Source organism: Watersipora subatra, chromosome 3 (assembly GCF_963576615.1).
Source record: "Watersipora subatra chromosome 3, tzWatSuba1.1, whole genome shotgun sequence".
In the NCBI taxonomy this organism is placed as follows: domain Eukaryota; kingdom Metazoa; phylum Bryozoa; class Gymnolaemata; order Cheilostomatida; family Watersiporidae; genus Watersipora; species Watersipora subatra.
The window spans coordinates 59,044,749-59,062,993 of record NC_088710.1 but is presented as its reverse complement, the minus strand read 5'-3'; the positions used below and the strand labels follow the sequence as shown (position 1 = coordinate 59,062,993).

Sequence of the window (18,245 nt, the reverse complement as noted above, 5' to 3'; positions counted from 1 at the left end):
TTATTAAATTAGAACAAAGGAGTTGTTCATTTTTACCAGAATATATTGCTAAATTTAGAGCTTTGAAGTATGTAAATCCATGTAATGGATTTATATTGTTTCACTTTTTATAAAATAGCTTATTAATTGTCTTGTCGTTATTTGAAATTATAGCTGTTGAGACCGTATCTATCGTACATTTGATAAGATCCATTGTGAAGCAGAAGACTCATCATCGTGGCATTCGTGGCTGAGTCTGTCATTAATGTCTCATGATAAACAGGAAAATCTGGTTTTGATGTCTTTTTTGTAATACTTACTCATATTTAGTAATCCATATATTTGAGTAACACAAGGCATCAGTCAAGATTTATGGAGCATGCATAACAATTTAATGTGTTGGAGATCCAACATCTCAACATTATATTCTATTCTCTTCAATAAATAAGGTTTTAAATATTGAAGCTTCTTATCATGTTAAAGTAACAGAGCCTGAAAAGATGAACATGTATTGAGTTAAGTAAAACCCTTGAATGGAATACGTAAAGATATGGAGGAAGTTTAAAGTTGTTTGTCTAAGTAAGTTTGCAGGAAGTATACCGCCTCCTATATCTAGGGAGACCTTGTATTCTACAATTTGTTACAATTCTACAATTGGTTCTACAATTTACTCTTTTTTTGCTATTGTTTTAAAAAAAAGATTAGACTAGATGTGTATAGCTGCTTTACCGAATGCCTAGCTTTTTTATTAGAGGGCTTCCGAGGAGAGCAGTGACTAAGTGTGAATACATTTTGTTCAATCTTTTGCTTCAGGAATTTCTCAAATATGAACAATATTTCATATTAAGAGTGATGTCTGGTCTCACCTTTACTCGCTTTATTGCAGTGGCTCACAATATTATCGAAAATGTCTTCCACAAGTCAGTCACGTATGTGATATTCGGAGCCTGGCTACAAGTAACGCTGGATGCTAGGCGCACCCGAGAATATTTTGAGGTGAGCATCATTGCCAGTCTTACTTCAGCGCTACTGAATGTTGCAAAACATTTCCTTTTCAACTTCAGGTTGTGGCCACAGATGTACATCCATACATTAGTATGTGGCCACAGATGTGTAATAGTACATATCTAATAGTGGTGATAGCGTTACGATTACCGTGTATGTTTACAAATATTCACTCTATTAACGAGCTGTTACTGTCTGTGATTGTTCAGGCTATCATAACTCGGAGCGCAGGAGGACCGGTATGAGTATATATTAGCTTGTTATCCTATCACTGCTAGTCGGTGGAAGGCACGCTCTCAGCAGCACACTAACTTGAGACACTCATTCCTGTTGACACACATACTGACACTTCTCTTGTCTGAATTTCTTCTGCCTTCCTCCAGTTACAACCAACTCTCATATCTTCTGTACTTCATCTCTTTGTCACATGTCTGCATCACTTAGCTTTTGTCTTCTCTTTCTTCTTTGATCTCTTTTAGAGAATCACTGTTCTTACTATATCCCAGTTCTCTCTTCCTTCCACATAATTATTAGTCTCAATGCGTCTGCATTGTTCTAACCTGTAGTAAAACAGCGTCTCTCTATTATATTTTGGTCTTCTGATTCCATGTATACTCTAAGTGCTGATTGTTTTATGTTTTAATCGCACGAGTGTCACTTTGTCATGCTCAGACATATCCATAGACTCATCTTGTTCTATTCCCTCTCTCATAGCACGTTCTCGCACTACATACTGTTGTCTGTGCAATCCGCATTATTGTAAATGTTGTTTAGCCATGTTTGTGGTTTCGCTTGTATAACAACTGTAATTCATTGCAAGCTTGTGTTATACTTTTTTTCATAGATAAGGGCTTTGTTTTTTATAGATAAGGGCTTTGTTTTTTATAGAGAATTGCTCAACCACACAAACATGAATTATATGCACCTTGGCTTGGGGGCATTATATGTTACGCTAATCTATCCCATTTCTATCGAAGCTGCATATCATCAGCTCATCTTAGACTTGCATCGGTTAAATAGTACTAGCCTGTGAAACACTCAAACATCTAAACATTGCTAAGTTAACTACTGAGCTTCTAAGAAAGTCTAATATAAACTGTGCAAAGCCTTAGTACCAGAGGCGCACTCTGAATCAGATTATCACAGCTCTAGAAATGTTGTTGTTTTTGCTGAAAAATTGTATATGAATATTTTTTACCATCTTGACCATGACACTAGAAACATACAAAAAATATTGCTCATCTCAAGCACTGAACTGTAAGCACTAAAGTACTGAATTTGTATAAGCTGATTAGATTGGCATCAAGAATAGCCCAGTTAATCCTAGCCGGGGCATTGCTCTCTTGGGGGTGGGGGAGAAAGAGAGCCATGCCCAGGCTAAGTTAATCCTATGTCATGTTGACAAATACACAGCTCGGTTTAATTAACCTCGCTGCTCTAAGGTCATTCATAACAGCTGCTGATGAGTGACACGAGATGTTGAATGGTGTTCTTCTCGTTGATTAGTTATTTCTTAGTACATCAAAAGCTATTGCATTATGTATAGTTGAGTGTAATGAGTGTATGATAACAAACCTTGTTTTCATACACTCATTCATATATTGTAACACGCTGGAACACAACCCATTTTGACAATTGTGCATCTTTGCAGCAAAAGGATAACCATTGCTCATAATCAGTTGCAACAGTTTTACTCCCAACAAGTAATTGATTAGAGTGTGACTTGACTCTCAACAAGTAATTGATTAGAGTGTGACTTCACTCTCAACAAGTAATTGATTAGAGTGTGACTTCACTCTCAACAAGTAATTAATTAGAGTGTGACTTGACTCTCAACAAGTGATTGATTAGAGTGTGACTTGACTCTCAACAAGTAATTGATTAGAGTGTGACTTCACTCTCAACAAGTAATTGATTAGAGTGTGACTTTACTCTCAACAAGTAATTGATTAGAGTGTGACTTTACTCTCAACAAGTAATTGATTAGAGTGTGACTTTACTCTCAACAAGTAATTGATTAGAGTGTGACTTGACTCTCAACAAGTAATTGATTAGAGTGTGACTTGACTCTCAACAAGTGATTGATTAGAGTGTGACTTGACTTTCAACAAGTGATTGATTAGAGTGTGACTTGACTTTCAACAAGTAATTGATTAGAGTGCGACTTGACTCTCAACAAGTGATTGATTAGAGTGTGACTTGACTCTCAACAAGTAATTGATTAGAGTGTGACTTCACTCTCAATAAGTAATTGATTAGAGTGTGACTTGACTCTCAACAAGTGATTGATTAGAGTGTGACTTGACTCTCAACAAGTAATTGATTAGAGTGTGACTTTACTCTCAACAAGTAATTGATTAGAGTGCGACTTGACTCTCAACAAGTAGTTGATTAGAGTGCGACTTGACTCTCAACAAGTAATTCATTAGAGTGCGACTTGACTCTCAACAAGTAATTGATTAGAGTGTGACTTGACTCTCAACAAGTAATTGATTAGAGTGTGACTTGACTCTCAACAAGTAATTGATTAGAGTGTGACTTGACTTTCAACAAGTAATTGATTAGAGTGTGACTTTACTCTCAACAAGTAATTGATTAGAGTGTGACTTGACTCTCAACAAGTAATTGATTAGAGTGTGACTTGACTCTCAACAAGTAATTGATTAGAGTGTGACTTGACTTTCAACAAGTAATTGATTAGAGTGCGACTTGACTCTCAACAAGTAATTGATTAAAGTGTGGCTTGACTCTCAACAAGTAATTGATTAGAGTGCGACTTGGCTCTCAACAAGTAATTGATTAGAGTGTGACTTGACTCTCAACAAGTAATTGATTAGTGTGTGACTTTACTCTCAACAAGTAATTGATTAGAGTGCAACTTGACTCTCAACAAGTAGTTGATTAGAGTGCGACTTGACTCTCAACAAGTAGTTGATTAGAGTGCGACTTGACTCTCAACAAGTAATTGATTAGAGTGTACCCTTTCAAGTCAAGACTTGAGATATTTGTTATTCGCTTCCGTTAGTAACTACATAGGTATGTTTTGTATTCTTGCCAATGTTAAATGTACATCACTTGATCTCAATTTTAGTATTCAGAAAAGCTGCAAGTTTTTGAGTTTCAAAATATTATGTTTCAAATTTTCTCTGCAATTTGCACTTTTAATAGAGGGAGCAGGAATAATGTTAGTACTTTGTATGCACCTGTATGGTGGTTCTGCTACCAGCTTAATCGAACATCACGTTATTGTTCCACTCTTAGTCAGTGAATGCAGCAAATAGCTGTGTCAGTTCTGTGTAGTTAATTGTGGCATTCCAGCTGTTGTATCAGTCTTTCCTACATATTTTATTCTTGTAGAAATTAGGTCGTGGTGAAATTGCGGAGGAAGATGAACCTTTTGGTAAGGGTACCGGTGAAGCAAGAGATGATATTGCTGGTATGGACAGAGAAGATGCTGTTTTGGTGAGTCCATTTGCTCTCTTGCCGAGATAGAATGCAAAGGTTTTGATAAATAGTTGGAGGGAAAAAGAGAAGAGTTTAGTGGAGAAAGAATGGGAGAGGCTGAGGCAAACGGAAAGGGAAAGAGAAAAATAGAGGGAGGGAGAAAAAAGAGAGAGTAGGTATGGGGAAAAGGAGAGAGTTCATGAGAAAAGAATATGGAAAACATATGGAAGGCAGGCTATGACTATCAACATCTTGTTCATTTTAGCTTCCTTTTCTAGATATTCCGTCATCTCAACTTGGTGGATCTCTCGAGGTGCGCCTGTGTTTGTCGTGCCTGGAAAGAAATCACAGAAGTTCCAAATCTCTGGAGACGGGTAACTTTCACTTGATTTTTTTCTTTATTATTGATAACAACCCCTGTTAGTGATGCACATCTATACCAAAAAACACAGTATGTTACACACATCTTCTTGTAATGTCATATCATATATTTTGTAGATCAATTTCTCAGAAGTTCGAAACAGGTAATGATACATTATGATGTTATTATGTGTATACTGACTCAAATAGAGTGTAGCTTAGTTTCACATGTTGCACTTTCCATAAAATTAATAATTATAGTTTTGCAGCGTCAGATGTTTATGGCTTGTTTTGTTAACATTTCAGTTTTATGTGTATTTTTGTTGCTAGGCAATACAACACTATGAATAGTCTGATGTAATGATAGAGTACTCAACTGACACGCGAATGTATCTACATAGAAAAATAAGTTTTCCCAAACCTGCTCAACAATTTTTTTTCTATTGCTGGCTTCACTAATGTATGTCTAAGGTTATATATTTCTAATTGCATCTGCAATCAGCTGGGCAATGACAATGTTTAATTTACTTTTTTTATTTTGAACTGTCATGTTGTATCCCATCATAGTAAAACTGATTTTTAATCTGTTCTTTTGCACGCTAACTAGTAAACACATTGTCTAATCCTTGACTCTTCGTCTCTGTTGGCTTAGCACAGCTTCAATTGCCATATACTGTATTTTACTTCATCAAAATACAATAATAACACAAAACATGTCACTGCAAAGAAATAAAAGTATGGTTTTTAGCAATCAACAAAAACATTTCACTTTAATTCTATGCAAAAATCAACTGTGTTGGTTAGCTTCTCTTCCTTGTGAAATGTTTGAATATTATAAAAATGAGACGCACGGTCCTATGGACCAAAGGCTATGAAGTGAAAGGCTTATGTTGTTTTATCATTTTCTGTAGGCTGCTACATGGGTATGTCTCTCTATCTATCTTGTAGGCTAGCCTTGTCCTTAAGCTTTCTAACAAGAATTTTGAAGAAAACATTTTAGGTGTTTATTTGTAACACTTTTAGTAGCTTTTCAGCTCCCTACTCGTAGTTTAGACGAGATACCAAACTCTCTATGTCTAAGACAGTTTAGCCATTCTCTTTAGGCCAGCTAGTTGGCTATAGCATAGATCTCGAAGCATTTCAAAGTTATCGATATATTTTGTTCATTATCTTGTTTTTTTTCTTATTGTTTCGTTAGAACCATAGGCTTTTTTAGCTTTCCATTATTTTTTTAGTGATATCTAATCTCTCAATCACTCTTCCCTCTCTCTTTTCTGTATTCTGTCTTCATTTTCTGTTAGCCTGATTCAAGAAACTTCCATTGTGAAATGTTCTAGTCACCATGCTTTCTTCTGTTTTCGTAATGTTCATTCATATTCTGCCTCTTCCAGTTTCCTCTTTGTACTACTGTATCCCATCATCTGTCTTCTTTTGACATGTATAGTCACCTCTGCATCTCACTTATTGTCGCTGTCTTAAAAATCTATATACTTCATCTGTATCCTCATATTTTGTTCTAAAAAATCTTGGTTTAATTGTTCTTAATTTTTTTCACATAATTGAAATTGCTGTATGGTGTGCCGTTTGTCAATTTAGCTTTTAAAGTTCCCACAATTTTGCAAAAAAATTCAATGAAAAATTAATGAGCTCTCAACAATACAATTACACATACTAGTATTTTTATTAAATATATCTATTATTTCTACTTTGGCTAAATATATACAAGCCGCTCTATCCGCATGACTTCATCAGTTTTTGAGTGAATTAGAACATTAGAGCCAGCTTAACATCTGTGGACTGATAACTTTCATAACTAATTCTTTTTGGCCATATCTAATTGCTATACTTTTACGTCGCTAAAATTTATGTTTCAGCGTGACAGATAAGATCGCTTGCAAGCTGCTCATGAAAAGTCGCTCCTACGTGACTTTTCTAAACTTGAGGAGAGTTGACAGTGTTGGCTGGGACACATTCAAGGTGGTCAGTGAATGTCGGAATTTACAGGATCTCAATGTATCCGAATGCATTGCTTTCAATGTAGGCATTCAAATCTGGTTTGTTATACTCTGGTTTTCATTGCTAGCAACTAGTATGGTAGTAGAGTAACTAACAGAAGCACTAGCAACTAGTATGATAGTAGAGTAACTAACAGAAGCGCTAGTAACTAGTATGATAGTAGAGTAACCAACAGAAGTACCAGTAACTGGTATGGTAGTAGAGTAACTAACAGAAGTACTAATAACATGTATGGTAGTAGAGTAACTAACAGAAGCACTAGCAACTAGTATGATAGTAGAGTAACTAACAGAAGCACTAGTAACTAGTATGATAGTAGAGTAACTAACAGAAGTACCAGTAACTGGTATGGTGGTAGAGTAACTAGTTGTAGCAACTTTCAAATACCTAGTAGTGCTAGTTAATAGACAGACGTTTTACTGGGGAGTGGGTGACAATAGGGTGCTAATCTAATTTTTCATATTATACAAAGTTTTTCTGAAGTGATTTAGCTCATGATTACAAGTTTTTGGCTAGTGTGGTTTGTTATCACATTTACCAATGTCCCTAACAAATAGCTATTAGATAAGACAACTCCTAAACCTCAGAGCTGGTTATTGAAAGGACAATCGACTGCATATATGATGGGGGAAGTATAGATTATCCATCTGCTCGTATTGCTGTAGCTTTAATAGTTTTGGAAACCGGATCAAGTTTATTGGTGACAGCTTCTAATGTATATCTCTATTTATTTTCTCAAGGATGACTTAATGAAGCTGATAAGTGAGGGTTGTAGGAGTCTTCTCTACCTCAACATCTCCTACACCAATGTTACAGATGGTGCTTGCAGACTCATTGCCAAGTGAGTACCGCTGTAGTTTACTTGACAGAACTGCATCATATCCTGTCACAGCTTAGTATTTTTCATTTCATACCTTTATCAGGTCTAATAAATTTGTGTTGTTTGCATGATGACTCCTTAGATGGCAGCCTTGTACAATGTGTATACTGTATGCATATGTATAATGTATATATAGGGGGTCCTCGACTTACATCATAGATCTGTTCTTAAACTATAATGTAAGTCGAATTTCAGTGTAAGTCGAAACACCATATATAAAGTACTTTAAAAACCCTGTACTGCAAAGTATTGTACATTACTTTGATGAAATGCATCAGATGACATGATAAAATATTAATTAAAGGATAAAACTCCTTACCACATGAAGAAAAACTGGTCAATGTTCGTTGCGGTTTCACTGTTTTTGGAGCGCTTAATAATGTCTAATTTCATTTGCATTGTGATGGCCTTTCTTTTGTTTGATGCACTACCATCAGAAGCATCTGATTTACATTTTGGAGCCATAACGAAGGGCAAAAAGTTAACAGAAACAATCAAACACATGAGAGAACGGCGAGACACAACCAATATGGCGTACCACTGAAACAAAGTGATGCTATCTTCCTCATCTAGCACCGCCTCACAGCGAATTCGTCCGCTGCAATAAAAATTCTACAATTCTACAGCGATAAAAACTGTCCCCGTAGCCATTGGGCAAATAACTGTTCGAGTTAATGATGTTGAAGTCGAGTTATCTAATGCAATTTATCATTGCTTGGGAACGGACCAAACAAATCCGTTCGAGTTAACAATGTGTTCGAGATAACATTTTACATTTTATCCGAGGGCGAGTTATCCGTACTGTACTTGGCCGCCGAAAATTCCTAAAAAGTTGGGGCGCCCCAGGGAATACGGGTCCGGTGAGAGCAAGCTTTAGTGATGTTGCGTAATGCATAGTGGTATGCGTATTTCAACCCTGATAACAACCCATATCACCCAACTAATCAATTGCATCTCGTGTAGCTTATTTGGTTAGGTAATGGCCTGGTGATCGGGAGGTTCCGAGATCAAATCCTCTGCGATTTGGATTTGTTGTCGCTAGATACTAATCGCTATAGCTGGACAGACGACAAATGACAAACTTTGAGATTTATATATACATGTCTAGATATTGTATATATGTACATGTATATATGTGTTTGTAACAAGCAGCTATTAGCTAATATATGTTTACACTGTTCAGTAAACTGCTCAATTTACACTGATAAACTCATTTTAGGGGCCTCACCAACTTATCCTTCCTCAGCCTTTCTTACTGCCATAAGGTCACCAACAGAGGCCTCGAGTACTTAGGCAGTGGCAAAGGTGCCAAGCGATTTGTTTATATTGATCTTTCTGGATGTCACCAGGTAATTTTGATGAAGTTATTTTAGCCGTGCAGACCTTAGTAGCTTCCTTGCCACAAATTGTCAAGACCTTCCAGGAAGTGATAGCTAGATCAACATGCATAGCCACATGTATAATGTTTATGGGTGTAGTTGTATGTATGTAGGACACTGTAAAAGGACAAGGTGTTGGGTGCATCAGTTGTCTGTTCATTGAGTTTGACCTTGAGACCTTACAAGTGATTATACCTCTTGAAGCAGGTTTTGATGGATTGTGTGTTTCCTTATATCAGGTCATTGGTCAAAGATCTGCTAATGTCATATGATTGACTGATTGCATATTGAATATTGATGTGAATTAGCAGTTTAATTTTATATGGATGTCATATGACTAGAAATTCCACTGTCATACAGCCCACGACCAAAGTGATATTGGAAAAAAGAAAGGGTGCTGATGGTTGAGAAATGCAATATTAGCAGTCAAATAGGATAACTGCAATGGTAGCTGTAATGTACTGGGTGTGGGTGTTATTATATACAACAAACAACAATAATGAAAGGAAAAGATTATATGTTTATATCTCTCCCCCTACATGAGGAGAAATGCAATATTGGCCAATATTAGAAGTAAAATGCACTGATATTATTAGAATAACCAATATTATTTATATAGTAATAATAAAAACCAATGCACAATTTTGTTTACATTTCAAAACGGCATAGCTAACAATATCACGAAGTTGTGATATTTATATAGATTTTTAGAAAATCTGTACTACGTAGTCATTGTCCTGTAGTCATCCAAACTTATAATTAATTATTGCAATTATCTCATTAGAACCGTTAGAAAAAATATCATCGTCATGCCTTTACTTACACTGCGTTAGATTTTTAGAAAGTCTGTACTACGTAGTCATTGTTCTGTAGTCATCCAAACTTATATATAATTATTGTAATAATATCATAAGAAACGTTAAAAAATATCATCGTCATTTGTTTTACTTATACTGCGTTGGACATCAGTTAGAATGGGAAAGTATTCAAATGTGTCGGCAAATGAAAATGAAAAAATTGAAATCGGCAAAAATGAAACGATTTCTGTACTCCTATGTTAATTGCCAAAACCTTCGGCAATTCGACAATGCTATAGACTGGTGAAAAGTGCACGTTACCTTTTCGTGAAATGCGCAAGACTTGATCGTTCTATTATCTGTCCCTCGGCGTTTCGATTCGGTCTTAACTTTTATTAAACCAAGCTTTTCAAGTGTTTTGTGGCGATTTTCGTTGAAATTAATCTGTTTATTTGTGTATAATCCGATTAGATGGGTAAGTTTTAAGATAATACCAACGGTTTACAAAGACTTGGTAACATATTTAAATAGGTTTAAATGTGTTTTGTATCGTTATTATACTTTAACGACTTTACATAACGATGCTTAAATTTGTTGATGAAATTTTTTGATGAGGGTTCGTATCATTGTTGATGAATAATTTTCGTAAGTTGTGTGCACATGTGTTTATCATAAAAACTCCCACCCTTCGCTCCGTTCGTTTGGTCGTGGGATTAGCTGAATACGTGTAAATACTATATCATTGGTTGATAACAAATATGTTCGTAATACGATTGGCTGAATGCCAGCCCATGTGATATGATTGGTTGGATGCGACGCGTGCAATGTTATTGGCAGCATGTTTGTTGATGTGATATGATTGGTTGAATCATAGCTTCTTCTCAGAAGATTGTGCAGGTGTACTTTAATATTGCAGCTCACTGCATTGGGTATCAAGTCACTCACCGTCGGTTGCACCGGCCTCAAACACCTCATATTCAATGATTTCCCAACGCTGGATGATAACGCAGTCCTGGTAGGTCGCTGAAGAAGACATTGTAAAATTGTCTGCATAATATATTCTTTGGTTCCTACATTTGGTTTTTAATAGTATATGCTAATTAATGCAACATTAATAGAGTATACTGTCGGGTCAGGTACACTGTGTTATACACAGCTATAGCATACCCTACGTTTATTCATCTGTAGAGCACACTGTGTTTTACACTCTTACTAGGGTACACTGCATATTATACTATTCTAGGGTACACTGTGTATTATACATGTACTATTCTAGGGTACACTGTGTATTATACATGTACTATTCTAGGGTACACTGTGTATTATACATGTAATATTCTAGGGTACACTGTGTATTATACAAGTACTATTCTAGGGTACACTGTGTATTATACAAGTACTATTCTAGGGTACACTGTGTTTATTAGTTTTTATTTTACATTTATGCATATAATTCTCAGTGTCTGTTCGTCTGTCCAGTTACATCGATAAAGTTTTAGAATAAGAAATGCCCTTCAAAACTGGATTTGAATCCTGCACCTCCAGTTCTGGAGGCGGTAAGCTTACCCATTAAGCCACATGAGCTTCTTGCAATAACATGGATTAATCATGGTCATAGTCATTACATCGGTTAAAATAGTCACACTTGAAGCACTTGGGAAATGCCTATTGGTTATTACGAGCACTGTTGGTTATTATGCGTAATGTGACAATTATTATTATTATTATTAATGACTATTGTTATAGTAAAGATTTAGACTACGCCCTTACTAGCTTACCAGGTAAGCTACTCAAATTTATTGGGTAATTATTGTATTACCGTGCAATGCTGGGCATTCAGCTAGTTTGGACATAAATCAAGTACTACTGTAATAGTTGGTTGTGCTTGATAATAGCTAATCAGTTGACATAGAACATCAGCTGATATAACAGTGATGTTGGTGTATATCCAAATCTATGAAGCATACGAGTACATTTAAAAACTCATTGAATATATTATTAGGAAGTAACAAGACACACCAAAGTTCAGGACGTTTCCTTCCTCGGCACTCAGTTCCTGACAGATGATGCATTCAAAAGTCTCGCCACTATCAAATCTCTGCAGAGGATCCGGGTAGAGGCTAACCAACTCATATCTGATACAGCCATGAAGCTGATAGGCAAGTTGTCAAGCAATCTCACCCATGTCTACCTATCAGACTGCCAGAGGATCACTGACCATTCACTGAAGGCTCTAAGTGCTTGCAGAAACCTTGCCGTGCTCAATGTTACTGACTGTGTAAGGTGCGTGTCCAGGTTGCCAAAAGCTAACTTGAACCATTGCTTGTTACTAGCTAGTAGTTTTGAGTATGTCTTGAGTATAACTCAACCAACAGGTGAAGGTACTAATAGTAGAGCAGCAGCCTACCATAAAGTGCGCAAAAAAAGTGATTAATTTTATATTAGGATGGACAATATGCTGAAATAATGTTCTAGACCAGAATTTTATGCTGATTCTGAATATCTAGTTTCTACACTTCTAAACTAGCCACCAGACTAATTATAAAGTATTACGTGATACAATAAATTAATAATATAATTTTTATAATTTACAAGTTCGACCAGTACAGAGCGGGACTGTGATACATCAAACTAGATCCAAATTTGTAGCTGATTTCAAATATCATATTATGAGATTTCAAAAACGCATGGATTTGAATTTATATTACATAATATTATTATGTAAGTTATATGCATAACTTGAAGTATGTATTAAATATAATTGTAAATACCACTCAATTCCATGTGTTTTTGGACCAAAATTTGGAGCTTGTTCCGAGGATGTAATTGACAATTCTCTCAACTGGCCACAACATTTTCATAATGTATTATTTAATACATGAATTTAATGATATAATTTCAAATTTCGCCAGTTTATCATTTGGGGAAAGCAAAGAGGTTGCAATACATCAATCAAGATCAGAATTTGTAGTATATTTCAGATTTAATATTTATATCTTTCCAAGTTGCATAGAGTTTAACATATACACGATATTATATAATATAATGGATTACATAATTTGTCTGTCGGTCTGATGTAGCACCATGACTGTGTGTTATCTCCTACACATCTACAAGAAGGAAAAATGAATCAAAAACTGTCACAGCTGTTTAAAGATTGGACCAAGATGTAGAATTTTTTTTTCTGTCTGGTATCAGGGAAAGGGATCATGAGTGTAAATATTCTGCAAACTTTCAAAGAAATAACCTGATACTTGATGTATAGTATAATAACCTACCTTCACCAGCATCCTCATCAAAATCTGTATTCTCTTCTTCAACACCAGTTTTGTTTCCACAGTCCTTGCACTGACACATACCTTTACATTTGAGTCTAGCCTTCTGGCACTGGCATTTATTGGATGAACATCCTGTCTTGCATCGACAAAACATGTCTTTCATCACACCAGAAGGCGCTGGGTCTGTGTCATCCATGTGATTTTGAGATTTCCATTATACAAAGTCCAGCCATGATTAGTGGGTAAGGGAGGATCAATTGTTGGCTGCACAGCTCTACGCCATATGGCTGCTTGGTAACCAGCTCTCATTACATGCAGCCTCAATTCATCTTGGGTTGGATGAAGGTTAGCTTGGGAAATCCTTGAGGGAGAGCAATAAACCAAATATCTTGCTTCATTGACCTTTTCAGCTGTGTCAATATTATAAAGTCTGCATATGAGTTTCTCTATAGAGTACTGAGGATCATCACCTACCTCAAAGCCCAAAGAGCTTAATACGTTGATGAACTCAGGGTTCTGATTGAGCAAATTCAGAAAGGATTTCTTTCCCTTTGAATGAAATGCGCTGATACTATCACAACCGCTGAGTGCATGTAGACCCAGAAGTGCCTGGCAGTAGGGCGGTGTTAGAATACCTGATACATTTCCAATGTGTATGCATCGCATTTGTTCTTTCTTCCCACAGAAGTAGTACAATTGATCTGATGGAAGCTCATGTACCAAAGATATACAAATCGTAAACACATCTGTATCTTGACACTTTATCATCACCGTACAGTTCATCCTTTTTCTTCCATGATGGACATTATATGTGCTATCATTCTTGTGTCAGCTTCCTCATTATCTGATGATAGACTCACTATATTTTTATTACTGGTTTTCCTATCCATTTGAAAACTGATCTTGTTGCACTTGGAAGAAAATGCTATGTATACATCAAGATCCTGTTTGATCTGTGCACTGCTCCACTCCTTACTCAAGAATGGCATAAAGTATTTCCGGTATGTTTCATTGTATTTATCTGATTCTCTGAAAGCATCAATATAAAAAGCAATGAAAAACTTTTACCAATGATCACAAAAAGCCCAGAGTAATCAGTCTATTTGGCAAGGTAATGTGCCATTGCTAGATAGCTCTATTCTAAGATAATATAAGATATACAGTATATGTTCAAGTTAGATTGATTGCAGACAAACAAAATGGCTTACCTTTGTACGGCTGGCTGTGTTGTCCTAGTGTCTTGGCGGGTGAATTCTCTGAAACATACTCTGTGGTATCTCGCTTCCATAGCTACCAAGCCAGGGTCCTGACCAATTAAATCCAATACCTTTTGTCCATCTGGCCGTCTTCTGGCGGAGTCAATCAGCAATCCTATAAAAAAGTGAATGCCAAAAATTTATGTCGATTGGTTACTTTGGAAGTAATAGAGGGCTGAGTAGGTCGTCATAATTATGCAGCTTATATGTAACAAGACTTGATTCATCACCTGCTGTCAAGGTTTGTGCTTTGACTAGCGTATCTCTTACAGTTTTCTTTCCCAATTTCTTCAACCATTTATCTTTCTTCTGACATATGATGCACAACTGAGATAAAAGAGTATCAGTTCCTCTAACAGTGCCAAATGACCTTGTTCTTTTTGTGGTTGTCTAGAATAAACCCATGACACAAATAATCAGTCATTGTAACAGTGCATGACTATAACATGGACGGAAGTCACCAACATACCTGCCAACTCTCACGCATTGGGCGTGAGACTCACGCAATCACCCCAAAGAAAAAATGAAAATGCGTGAGATTTATGCCCCAATTTCCACAATTTTACACATACTATCATTGATACATCAATTGCTCCAAAACCAAATCTCACGCATTGCCCCACTCTTGGGTTGGCAGGCCTGGTCACCAAACACCATGTAGATTTTCAAATAAGTTTTAACAAATGGGGCACAAATGACATTGCTTTGCTCTTACTAAACTTGTAAAACAATATGAATATAGAGATTTATTAATGGTAAATATATAATTTATGTGTATCACAAATTCACAATGGCAATAAAAACAATGAGGAGCAACATTATTCAGTGCCCAGTGGTGAAATGGATGGACACCACAGTACCCACCTCTTCAGAGCTGACAGTATCCTCTGCTGATTTTCTCTTCGTATGTCTGGCCTCAGCTCTTTCCAATAGTAACTTATTGCAGTATTTTTTGTAGCATGCATAGTGACAGACAAGGTTTGCGTTTGACTCATGTTCAAGAATGTTTGCTGCAATTACTATGTTAAGTTCATCATCCAACTCAGTCCACTTCTGTGTGTACCCCTGAGCAGTTTTTCACTGCTGTGCTGTGACTCTAACCAAGGTTTCCCCACAATTTTTCAAACAATGGAAGACACTCTCCTTATCATCCATGCTTTTTTAACTCTTAAATGTGGAACCTTGACTCGTAGCAGTAATTTCAAACAGAAAAATACCGATTTTCCGAAATTTTAGGAGTTGTCCTCCCTCAAAATAAAATCGCATTAGAACTTCTAAGTGTGACCAGTTATAGGTTTAGAAACTATATCATTGAACTCAGCATAAAATTCTGGCCAAGAATCTAGTCTTACTTTATTCTCCATGTTTATATAAATAAGAGTGAAAGATAGCTCTGGGCTGCTTCTCCACTATAACTACTGGGCATTTCCGTCCCACATTACCGTATATAGCCATGTATACGTCAATAGGTATATTTAAGATAAAATTACATTATTATTGATATTACTCATGCATAAGTTGACTCCATTATTCCAGAATATTCTGGAATGAAAACATAACTTTCAAATTTTGGATTTTTTTTATTCAGTTTGATAAATACAGTTCTTCGACATGTTTTGAATGAGGTTTGAGCTTATTCGCTTACAAAAGTATTAGTGCAATGTCTGCACACGCGAGTCAAACATTGTCTGTTCTCAACCATGTGTTTGCTACTCATTGGTTAGTAAACAAACAAAAAGCAGATATTTATAGAGCAAGGTTTATTCAAAATTTATAGTTGTAAATTTGCTTAACGTTTTTACAAATTCAAGTTGCTTGACAACTTGCTAATCAGCTTCATGGCTATATTGGATAGGAGTTGGTTAGCCTCCACCCATATCCTCTGCAGAGACTTGATACTGGCGAGAATTTTGAATGCACCATCTGTCAGGAGCTGAGTGCCAAGGAAGCGCTCGCCCTTAACTTGTTAAATTTAAAACTGGCCGGTTGCAGTATAATACAACAATGGTGGCTGCTTTTTTATGATTGAAATATTCGCGTAAGCCTGTTCACACACAGGTAATATATACCAGAGTTTCACTGATATTTGATACTAATAATTCTGTGAAGTAACTTAACATTTATATGATGACCAGCCGGGTGCCTGCATTGTGCGGGTGTTAAAAAACAGTTTATAAACAGTGGCAAGTAATGCAGTTACCTGCCACTTGCCATTAGCCTGGCACATTGCCAATAGTCTGGCACATTGCCAATGGATAATTTGAGTAAGCTGGTATACGTATTGCTAAACTTACTAATTAGAACCATGAGAGCAAGCTTTAGTGATGTTGGCGCATAACGCAGAGTCGCCGTAGGTATTTTAACCCAGATAATGACTTGTATCATCCAATGAATCCATTGCATCTTGTGTAGCTTAATAGGTTAGCTTGTCACCTTGTAAACGGGAGGTTCCCAGATCAAATCTGTTGTGATACGGGTGTTTCATCGCTAGATTTTAATTGCTAAAATAGCTGGACAGACACCGAACAACAACAGGCGATATGAAAAACTTTGAGATTCATATAGATAGAGGATAGATTACACTAACTTGAACTATATACTAGTCGCTATAGCTGGACAGACCGGATGACAACCTTTGAGATCTATATATATACATATAGATCTATAGATCTATATGTATATATATAGATCTATACATATAGATCTATAGATCTATATGTATAGATCTATAGATCTATACATATAGATCTATAGATCTATATGTATAGATCTATAGATCTATACATATAGATCTATAGATCTATACATATATATACATATAGATCTATAGATCTATATGTATATATAGATATAGATCTATATATATACATATAGATCTATATCTATATATATACATATAGATCTATAGATCTATATGTATATATATAGATATAGATCTATGTATATAGAAGCACCATTATTATGAGAGTTTGGTAAGGCTTCATACCGCAATGTGTAATATTGCATGTATAATAACAGAGTTTTCTTTTCATACTCACATTTTATTTGACTTGACAGCAACATGTCCATAAAAATTACTCTTGTATAAGTCAACCCTAAAAATTTTACCTTACAATCATCTCCCAAAAACTCAGCTTATTCATGACTATATATGGTCTATTATTTCTGGAACTGTTGCAGAATTAATTTTAGACTTACTTTTATCTAGGATTACTGACACCGGTGTAAGGCATCTCATGGAAGGCCCGTCTGGTCCCAAAATCCGGGAGCTTAATCTAACTAACTGCATTCGGGTAGGAGACATAGCTCTAGTCAACATACACAAGAGGTAACTTTCAATATCTATCAGAGCTTCACTTAATGTCTTGAAAAGTGAACTAGTCTATTTGTATTGATATAAAGTTATTAGACATTTTATTAGTAGTTTTAGTATCATCAAATAGAACAAATACTTATTAGGTAATATTTTGATCTAAAACATTTATAAATGATATAGTTATTTTTATATATATACATGTAGTTACAATGCCAGCATCACCAAATTGAACAAAATGCATTTTAGATAATATTTTGATTAAACACAGTGACAAGTTATGTATCGCCTTTTTATATATATCGTTATAGTTCAGTATTTCCAGCGTTGCAATGAACATGTCGTGCCCTGATTTGAACAGTAAATCTGTGAGCTCAAGGATAACAAGCTTTTTTTTTTAGGGACAATTTAATACACCACTTGGTTTATCTCAGTAGAGTGTACTTCATTGATGTCTCTAGGTATTTCTCAATTACCGCCTCGCTGCCATAAACATAGAATTTGGTGCAGTAATGAGTTACCCAACAATAATAGTTAC

The 18,245-nt window shown here is 35.8% G+C and overlaps 1 protein-coding gene across 2 annotated transcripts in view; it reads left to right on the top strand.

Moving 5' to 3' along the window:
* The window catches only part of LOC137392009 (F-box and leucine-rich repeat protein 13-like), a 37,203-nt gene that overhangs the window by 13,905 nt on the left and 5,053 nt on the right, over positions 1-18,245 (top strand). For both annotated transcript variants that reach the window (XM_068078596.1, XM_068078597.1), the window contains exons 7-16: positions 866-975; positions 4,342-4,446; positions 4,707-4,802; positions 4,927-4,952; positions 6,663-6,825; positions 7,545-7,645; positions 8,904-9,033; positions 10,777-10,875; positions 11,863-12,143; positions 17,603-17,722. In XM_068078596.1, the coding sequence (XP_067934697.1) occupies positions 866-975; positions 4,342-4,446; positions 4,707-4,802; positions 4,927-4,952; positions 6,663-6,825; positions 7,545-7,645; positions 8,904-9,033; positions 10,777-10,875; positions 11,863-12,143; positions 17,603-17,722 (1,231 nt within the window). The remainder of the gene's footprint in view (positions 1-865; positions 976-4,341; positions 4,447-4,706; positions 4,803-4,926; positions 4,953-6,662; positions 6,826-7,544; positions 7,646-8,903; positions 9,034-10,776; positions 10,876-11,862; positions 12,144-17,602; positions 17,723-18,245) is intronic.